The 9,554-nt window shown below is 40.0% G+C and overlaps 1 protein-coding gene across 8 annotated transcripts; it reads left to right on the top strand.

Moving 5' to 3' along the window:
• Window positions 1-1,540: 1,540 nt before the first annotated feature.
• Window positions 1,541-6,892, top strand: LOC117551489 (G2/M phase-specific E3 ubiquitin-protein ligase-like). 8 transcript variants are annotated; one of them, XR_004569795.1, is made up of 12 exons: window positions 1,541-1,855; window positions 2,091-2,209; window positions 2,290-2,596; window positions 2,690-2,769; window positions 2,982-3,053; window positions 3,287-3,326; window positions 3,407-3,474; window positions 3,564-3,653; window positions 3,788-4,101; window positions 4,878-5,050; window positions 5,313-5,527; window positions 5,604-6,862. XR_004569795.1 is itself a non-coding variant. In XM_034224402.1 (10 exons), the coding sequence occupies exons 3-9, from the start codon at window positions 2,438-2,440 to the stop codon at window positions 5,345-5,347; spliced, it is 786 nt and encodes a 261-aa protein (XP_034080293.1). In that variant the 5' UTR covers window positions 1,541-1,855; window positions 2,091-2,209; window positions 2,290-2,437; the 3' UTR covers window positions 5,348-5,527; window positions 5,604-6,866. The 8 variants fall into 8 exon arrangements, 7 of the variants coding, with proteins under 7 accessions (XP_034080293.1, XP_034080291.1, XP_034080290.1 ...); XM_034224402.1 differs by lacking the exons at window positions 2,982-3,053; window positions 4,878-5,050 and having other exon boundaries at window positions 5,604-6,866; XM_034224400.1 differs by lacking the exon at window positions 2,982-3,053 and having other exon boundaries at window positions 3,287-3,474.
• Window positions 6,893-9,554: the final 2,662 nt, after the last annotated feature.

Genomic DNA, 9,554 nt, shown 5'->3' with positions numbered 1-9,554 from the left:
AGGCTTGTTTGAGACAAGCGAGACCTGCGCAGACCTGCGCAATTTCGATCAACGTCTTGCTCGTGCGTTGCATGATGGTTAGTCATTTTGTCCGACTTGCTCTGGAGGCTCGCCTACATGAGACGTTGAAATCTCGCGGGACAAAGACGCCCGCAGCCTTGAGAGCGAGGCGCGGCGAGGCGGCGCAGTTCCTCTCCACGGGCTGCGGATGCGAAATGCTTGATGGGAAACGACTCGCTGGTATCTCGAGCTGAGCGCTCATTGGTGGTTTTTACCACGTGCTGGTGATGAAACTCTCCAATTGGCTCGGCAAAAGTTTGTTGTTGTTTTGTGTCAGTTTTACGTCGCCACTTCCATTCACATTTTTCATCATTGTTCCACAATGTTTATCATCATTAAATTAATATCCATATATTTTATACTATACTTGCACTGCTTACCGTTTTCAAACTTTATATATCTTAGCATATTCATACACACTGTTCATACTGCTCTCAGGCTGCTGTGTATATCTAGTGTATTCATACCCCTCACTGTTTATTCATCATTCAATTCATTCTATATGTTATTCTGTACATTGTGTACATTACTTTTCACTTTACTGCTTGTTGCACCTGGTTAGAAGCTAAAGTGCATTTCGTTGTCTCAGTACCTGTAATATGTGCAATAACAATAAAGTTGAATCTAATCTTGAGCAGGAACAAATGTATTTATTTAGTACATATCTGACATTAACGATTAAACACATGTGTGCATTCTTTATAAATGCAAACCGAGTCAAGCCGACTCCGGAGGTGTCCAAAGTTGTTTGCAATTCGCCAAAAAACCGAGAGAAGAAGAAGCAGAAGAAGAAGCCGACTCCGAGCTGTCCGACTTCAGGCAAGCTTTTTGAGACCTCCCCCGGCTGCGATCGGCTATTCTCGTCTACTTTCGAGGCGAGCCGTTGTCACTACCCGATCTGCAGCTCTGCCCGATCTGCAGTGCGCATGTGCAAGATGGTCCGCCATATTGGACAACTCCGGACGGCAACCCAAGTAGGACAATATTGACACAGTGGCTTTTGGCAAAGCTCAAAAGGAAAACTCGAGAGAGATGAGTTATTGTTATTACAACGTTACTTCACTATTATTTAACAACTATTTTTATTGGGTTCTTTTATTTGGGGTTAAGTACATTGTCAGAATAAGTGAGGAATGAATTTAACTTCTGTTAGACAGCTATATGCCATACCTTTTTTGCTCACATTCACAGTAAATATGTATTCAGTATATGATAGCTGTCTAACAGAAGTTAAATCCATGTCTCACTTATTCTGACAATGTACTTAACCCCAAATAAAAGAACCCAATAAAAAAGAGTTGTTAAATAATAGTGAAGTCACGTTGTAATAACAATAACTCTTCTCTCTCTCGTTTTATTTTTGAGCTTTGCTAAAAGCCACTGTGTCAAGTGTCCATCTTGGGCTGCCGTCCGGAGTTGTCCAATATGGCGGACCATCTCGCACATGCGCACTGCAGATCGGGCAGAGCTGCAGATCGGGTAGTGACAGCCGCAACGCGTCTCAAACAAGCCTATTTACAAACCAGAATCAAACCGGAAAGGGAATGTCCATCATACCGGAAGTGACGTTTTAGTGATTGACTCAAATTTGAATTTGTTTTGGCGGAAATACCGAAGGTACGAGTGTGTTTACGTTCGGTAAACATGTTTTGTCCGTTTTGTGGAAACAACCTGGGACAAGTGACACCGTTTTGCCTTTCGTGTGGAGGATCTCTGGAGTGTTTAAAGGACACGGACCAGACGGGTGTACCAAGCGCACAGGGGACATCGAAACAGCCGGAAAATGCTAAACAAAGTAAGTGTAGTATTGCGCTAGCTTTGTGATGCTAATGTCAGACATGCAGTAAATACAAGTGCAATCACAGTTTAATATCAGTCAAATACCAATCCATGTCTTAACGGAATAGCAACGCATTGAGCTAATATGCTAGTTTTTATTTTAGGCTTTCCGTAAACCTTAATGCACACTTGCTATTGCTGATTGTTGGAGCTGCTAATTTGTATATTTGTATTGGAACTATTCATACCAGCAGAACAACCAGGCCCATCCTATAAACTTTTCATGGAGTACAGAAACTCAAAGTCAAAAGAGAAACAGTCTTTTAACTGTGGGAAAGGAAGACTTAAACAAGAAAAGAGACGAGTCCAGGTAAGCTGCATTATCCGTTGCATACTGTTCTCAGTGTCTCTGTGTGTGTCATTACTTATATCTCTCTGCTATTTTACTAGATAAACATAGGAGTGATGTCGCCACAAGGAGTTGATTTAAAGCCTCGGAGAGGGAAAACACTCCCGTTGTTTACAGACCCGGAGGTAGCAGCACCTGCTATACTGGAACGAGCTGTCCAGAAAATGAAAACCTTTAACAAGGACATGGATGAAGGACCGTACGTCCTTTTGTATCCAGACTGCTCAGAGGTTGTCAATGTGCCTGGTTCAGAAAAGCCATTCACATTGGCAGAATATAAAAAGGACTTACGAAAGGCATATGCCAGGATCACCCTTTTCATTTTCCTTGAGAAACATTTTAGAGGAGGTTTGTGGATGTTATTATTCAATATGTTTACATGTTAACATCCTCTACTGCAGCATACATAATAATGTGTTGAACGTTTTGCTTTTACTACAGGGGATGATACCTCAGACTCTGATTCGGATATTGTCATCACATCTAGGAGCACAGCTGAATTCAATCAGGCTGACACTGTGGTGGTAAATGATTTTATTTTAATGTTCATTTATTTATTTGATATACATTTGATTTTAAGCAGGAAATCTATATTCTGGTCAATATTTTAGAAGAACCAACTTGGCAGTTACAATTACTATCAGAAACACTGACAACGTTTCACTGTTGATAGACATACGTGGTAAGGGAATAATAATGGAAGCTGTTGATAATTGTACACTTTTACTCTCAGGCACATCACATGACATATGATTTGTAAACCACGAAACAAAAGTACTCCAAAACACAAACCTGAAAATTAAGGGTAAGTTTGTACTTATTTTTACAAAATAAGTAATTTATCTTTAACTGGATGATAAGAATAGGCCACAGCATTTTCTCTGGTGAACATGGATACAAAAATACCACATGTCATCTAATTTCAAACAAAAATAATTATAAGTTATTTATAAATCTTATGGTTCCCCTACCTCTAAATGTTACTTAAAACTCAACTATACCCTGTATCATGAAGTTAATAATTGTATCATGTTTCAGGAAGGCACTTGGACATTCATCCACAACTCAGCCTGGACAGGTATTGAGGCAGATTGTGGAAGCCTGATGTTTCTAACGTTCAGTGTTGTTTTGTTACAGACATTTGTATTTGTATTTCAGATAGTAATATCTGATACTGAGGATATGGGTCCACTCAAAACAAATACAGACAAGAGTACTTGCTACAGGTAAGTACAAATGTTAGTGACTCACTTACACGAGAAAGACATTTTTGTTTGTAAGATGTTTTAACATGGGAATTATCATTTCCTAACAGTACATACACAGACCTGTATGCACCATGTGTTGAAGAAGAGGACGAGGAGCTGGTTGCAGTCAACATGACGAGTTTATTGGACACTGAAATGTAAACGGACAGCTATTACAGTGGCATTACATTTTTTTCTCTGTACAATATTTCTGGTACAAAAATTATTTTTTTTAAATGTTTTTGCACCCTCTGGAATATCCACTAATAAGGTCACGTTTTGTCCTTTACAGGGAGGAGATGCACGTTACATTACCTGCCATTATTGCTAACCTGTCACAGCCTATTGATCATGGAAGAGTCAGTCGGTTCAACATTTCAAGGGCTAATGTTTGGGATGGAGCAGTCAGAGGTTTCAAGCGTACATCGTATTCAGAAAACTGTGACATGCTGGTAAAATTCACTGATGATGCTGGTGTTTTCGAAGAAGGAATTGACTCAGGTGGGCCCAGGAGAGAGTTGTTATCTCTACTGATGAAGAATCTGAAAGACCGGCCCATTTTTGATGGACCAGACGGACGCCGCTTCTTGTTCTACAATGCAAATGGTATGCATACGGTTAGAAGTGTACTAATACAATTGTTAATGATCATTAACCATATATATCACATGACATATGATTTGTTGCTTGAACAATTTGTCCAATACGTTGAGTTTCATTACAGTACATTAAAGTTTATAATAAAAAATGTTTTAATTTTGCAATATGAATACATGTATTCACAGCTGTTAGGGAGGATGAATACTACTTGGCAGGAAAGATGATTGCGGTGTCAGTTGTGCATGGAGGTCCAGGGCCACATTTCCTGTCAGAAGATCTTGTATATTATCTTGCAGGCCAGCCTTCATTCAAAGCAACAGTTGATTTAATAACTGATGAAGAAGTAGGGAAAGCTTTACAAGAGGTGAGAGTTGCATACAGCAACAGTGTGGTAGGGTGGATTATTATGTAGTTCCTGCAGTGTTTTGAGACATCTTTACTTTACCTTTATCACATACATCGAATTGGCTTCATTTTTTGTTTTGTGATCAGAATCAGAATACCCTTTTTAGTCCCACAGAGGGGACATTTACATTGTTGGAGCAGAAAAGAGCCAAAGACAGCTTAATGTTACCTAAGAAGAATGATTAAAAACTATTAAAGATACACAAACACAATTTACAAAAAACACATCCTATAGTAGAGGATTTAGCAGCCAGGTATATATTGCACAAGGATAGTAGTAATAATAATATATAAAACTTGTAATGGAACAAAAATGGCAAGAATATACAGTACATGCAGTTATTGACTGGATTGTTTGTCCATTTTATAATCTTCAGATTGAGAATGCTGCCTCAGTGGATGCCTTGCGAGAAATGACCATGAGACACAGCACAATGTTACAGACAGCAGGTTGTCTGAGACATGTGGCTTCTGTTGAAGGAAATAAAGGAATTGTGTCAGACTACCTCCAGTGGTACATTATTGGCCGAAACTCATCTGTAATTGACAGGTAAGATCATATTTGTATTCATGTGATTTTGTTTAAAATAACTCATGGTCCCCCTCTTTGGTTTATTCTATGTTTATCTGTTAGCAATTAGTCAGTGTCAACATGTGTGCCTGTGTAGTATAACTGATATGGGATGTCCGTCTCTCCTTTCCCTGCCTGTCTTGTGCCAATCTTTAAGTGCTCATGCCACCCCCCCCTTGTTTTAGGAATTGGTTATTTAAATGTGACTTTGTGATGAAACATTTTTTTGTTCACTCTTCAGATTCAAGGAGGGTCTTTCAGCCCTTCAGTTTTTAAATGCACTACAGCAACACCCTACTCTGTTGGCCCCGGTCCTGTGCCACTCTGAAAAGCGACTTACTGCTCTGGAACTTGAGCGACTCTTCAAGCCTGACCTCAGTCCACCAGGGAGTAACAGGAGGCTTAGGGAAAGCCACACTTTGGGCTACTGGGCAGACTATCTCCTCGATTGTGAAGGTTTGTAAATCGCTGTTTTTATAACTATTTCAGGAAACACATTGCCAAAATGTATCTGAACATGTTTTCTTTGCAGAAAGCCAGACTGCTGTGTCTTTGGAGGATGTTTTGATGTTTGCGACTGGGCTGACTTCACTTCCTCCATCTGGATTTGAACCATCGCCAGGAATAGAGTTCCTTGATGACTCTCCATTCCCAATGGCAAACACTTGTTCCAACACATTGAAACTACCACTCCTTGACGCATACAATGTGTTTAAGTCCCAAATGGACTTTGGAATGCAACATTCTCCAGGATTTGGCTGTTTTTAAGTCATGTGACTGGATGACCCATTGAGTACAGACTCTATGAAGGTTGTTCATATAGTCGTTGTTAGATGTGAGCGTGTTTTTTTTCTCACAGCTCATGTTGTCCATTTAGTTTGGGACAAAATCAAAGTATTGTTCTATACCTATACAATCTTTATAAATACTCTGAACTTTGCTATACTTATTTCACATTGCGACCCATAGCTTCTTTGTTGTAAATCAGTCATTCATTCTCAGGTTTCCAGTGAGTCCACATGGTTGAAATAAGACTTATACAGAAATGTTCTTTCTGCACACAATTACGCACACAACATAACCTTGTTTGTGCTTGCTAATTGGAGCGTTGTTGTTGTTATTCCAGTTATATTTTATGATTAAGATATTTATTTTATGACGGTGGTGTATAAATGACATTGAAACAAATATTGTGATTGGCTAGAAACCATGTTCATTTCAAAATGCTGTTTTTATTTTAAAATGTATGGGAATATCTTTTTTCTAAAGAGGACCAGTCTTCAGATGAACAGGTACCATAATCATTTGGATACATCACAGGGGAAAGAGTAAATGCAGTCTGACAAACCATGAAACCAAGCATTGTTTAGCCCTGAAATCTGATTTGGAGTGGTGAAACAGTGCTACTGTACTTCTGAATACCTTTTTGATTACTTTATAACTGAGCATATTCTTTCAGCTTCATGTACAGTTCTGATGCCGTCTCCCAGTTCTCTGGCTTCTGCAGGTCATTGCGCTCCATAGCAAAGTCCAAGTACTCCTGCATGTTTTGGTCCCCACATGGAGCTATAGACAGGCTTGTCTCAGGAACAGCATCCATTTCTGCCTGTTCAATCTCAAATCCACAGTCCCTGGAGCCAAATCTATGTTAAATAGAAGACATAATAGTATTAATTTACATTTAAGATAAAAACAAAAAGAAGTATCAATCCATCACCAATGTATTACCTGTGTGGCAAGTAGTACAGTTCATTGGGCACTCCTCCTGGGCATGATGCTGTTCTGGAAGGGCGAATCCTGTGACTGTTCCACAGTCTCACACACTCATCCAAGTCCTTCTGAATAACATCAACGAAGCAGAATCTCAGAAGGCACTGATGCTCGTGACTCCCGTTGAAGTATCCAGCATCTCGGAGGTCTGCAAATAGCTCCATCCAGAACTGAGACCTATAGAAATTGATATATTTTCAAGTGAATTATTAAGCAATATACAACAATTCTACAAATTACATTAAAAGGTTACCAGTAAAATCAACAACAAATCATTGAGTGTCTATTTAATCATTTATTTGCTTCACAACCTATAGTGCGTAGGTCCCCTCAGGGGCTGCTGTTCAATCCAAAACCCACACTTAGATGTTCACGGTTTCTAACTTTATTTCTGCCAAAAATAAGTTCTAAAGAAAGGCCTTGTATAGTCTGGGTCATAGACTACAGGCTATATATTATATCTATTATAATAAAAACTGATACACTTTAGCTAAGCAAATGTTGTTTCTCTGACAGTGTTGGCAAGTCATAGATAATCATGACAGACACTTACCTTCCCTTTCTTAATATGGACCACCAGGACTCGCTGATTAGTCATGGATGAGCCATACATGTGGCTGGACGCTCCAGAGTAGTAGTCATGGTGATGATGACGTAGGGTGCACTGAATTGCAGCCATAATTCCGTTCTCCGTGCCACAATCAGTCCGCATCCTCATGGGGATGACACCGAGGTTTCGCACACATTTGAGGAAATATTGAGCGATAACTCTCGGGTTATTGTTTGTTGGACCACATTCAAGCCATAGTACTTTACGTGAAAATCCATCTATGCCTCCTGAAAGGGCCACACCGAATGGCTTAAGTTTGTCATAACCGTCAGCAGGGGCGTCGCCTGGACTAGGAAACATTCGGGGCTTAGCCCCCAGGGGCGGCGCTACAGTCAAATTTTCTACTGCAAGACTCCCCACACGCACATACACAATTGCGCCATCTGGTGTCACAAACGTGAGCCTGCATTAGCTTTGTTACGGCAATGGATTGTGGGAGATTCTCATAGCACGTGAGGATCTCTTGAGGGTAAGGTGCCTGTATTATCTCAGTGGACAAAATGTATGTTTTTATTTTATAAAGGACAATAACGTACTGTTGTGTTTATTTAGTTTAATGTTAATTGTTTAATGCTCAGTCACAGCAACATGTTTTTAGTGTGATTGGCTATTTGTTTTATATGATTTATCAACGTGATCATCAATATCTAATCTGAACACCAGAACCCAGCTCACGTGTCCTTTTATGCTGTCCATTGAAATGCAGGTATGCGAGTTTTATACACCAGTTTATTTATGTTTAATGTTTCACATTGCTCCACATGATGCCTTGACTACAAAGTATGTTTCTACGCTTCTTCCTCTGTGTCACAGTTTCAGGAATATCAAGATCATTGCACAGGGCCTTGGTCTTGTCATAGACCTCATGTGCTTTCTCGTTACTTCGGTAACTTTTCAGTGTGTTCTCAACTGCTGTTTTGTAATCTACTGCCTGCACCAAGTCAATTGTTTCTTTCTGCAGGTATTTGTGCAGGCCCTGAGTGGTTGAGAGCAGTGTCTGGAACATGACAGCATGCAGATGGTACTGCATTTTCAAAGCTTGCTTTCCAGTCCCTTTGCTAGAGGGGCTGAAAGGCTCCCTAAAGTCTTGATCAAAGCAGGGAGGTTTTTGACATGCCCAGCGAACAAGTTGTTTGTCCCCTACCTCTTGCTGTTTCTGAAATGTTTGCAATCTCTGATGGTGGACAAGAGATGTGGAGAAGAAAGAGTAGAGACACTCCAGGAGATCAACGCAGGTATGTGAGTTTTGTACACCAGTTTGTATACGTTTAATGTTTCACATTGCTTGTGAAAAATATACTACCACTATACGATCACTGATGTTTTGTTGTTGACTGGACACTTATTTTGTAAAAGAGATAGCATGAGAGGATCTCTTAAGCAATGCAGCTTACGTGTCCTTTTTATATGCTGCCCATTGAAATGCAGGAAAGTAATCACCAGCTCTGAGTGATCTGTTGCCGAGGGGACACTACACCGGAGTTACATAAGCAGAGATAAAGTGCTATTTTGGGGGGAACTCACCTCCTCTGGGGTCCCCCAGGAAGACTTTTTTTAAATACTGAAGTTAAAAGCATCAATCTTGTGCACTTTGAGAGCAACATTAAGAGATATGGATACATCTCTCAACACCCATATGTCAAAAAGAAATCAAAGAATCAGAATCAGAAACGGGTTTATTATTTAAAAACACTTCATTTTCCAATTAAATCATAAACTATGTCAAATTATTAGAAGTTGTTAGTAATCAGATTACACAGAAAAAAGGGATGGAAGGAGGAAATAATAATCCCTCACTTGCGGCATCCTTCATCTCTTGCTGCTTCCCACATCACTTGCTGTTTGCGGTTGAAATGATCTCTTTTGCCAAACATGCTGGATGGAAAGCAGTGATGTCTCACTTGCCTTGGCCCTGTATCTGCAGTCCCTAAATCAGTCATGTTACCCATTGACTCTTGTCTGTTCTGGTGTTCCTGTTCATTGTTGTCTCCATTGTCGTTCTTGTCTGTTGTATCTCCTTCTTGTGTGTCCCTTTCTCCTGTTCCCCTTTCTTCATCCTCTACTCTGTTTGGCTCATCTGTGATGACTGTGTAGGTAAACACA

This window comes from Gymnodraco acuticeps, unplaced genomic scaffold (genome assembly GCF_902827175.1).
Source record: "Gymnodraco acuticeps unplaced genomic scaffold, fGymAcu1.1, whole genome shotgun sequence".
Lineage (NCBI taxonomy): Eukaryota > Metazoa > Chordata > Actinopteri > Perciformes > Bathydraconidae > Gymnodraco > Gymnodraco acuticeps.
The sequence above is the reverse complement of the archived record's forward strand: the minus strand, read 5'-3'. Positions and strand labels throughout refer to the sequence as shown.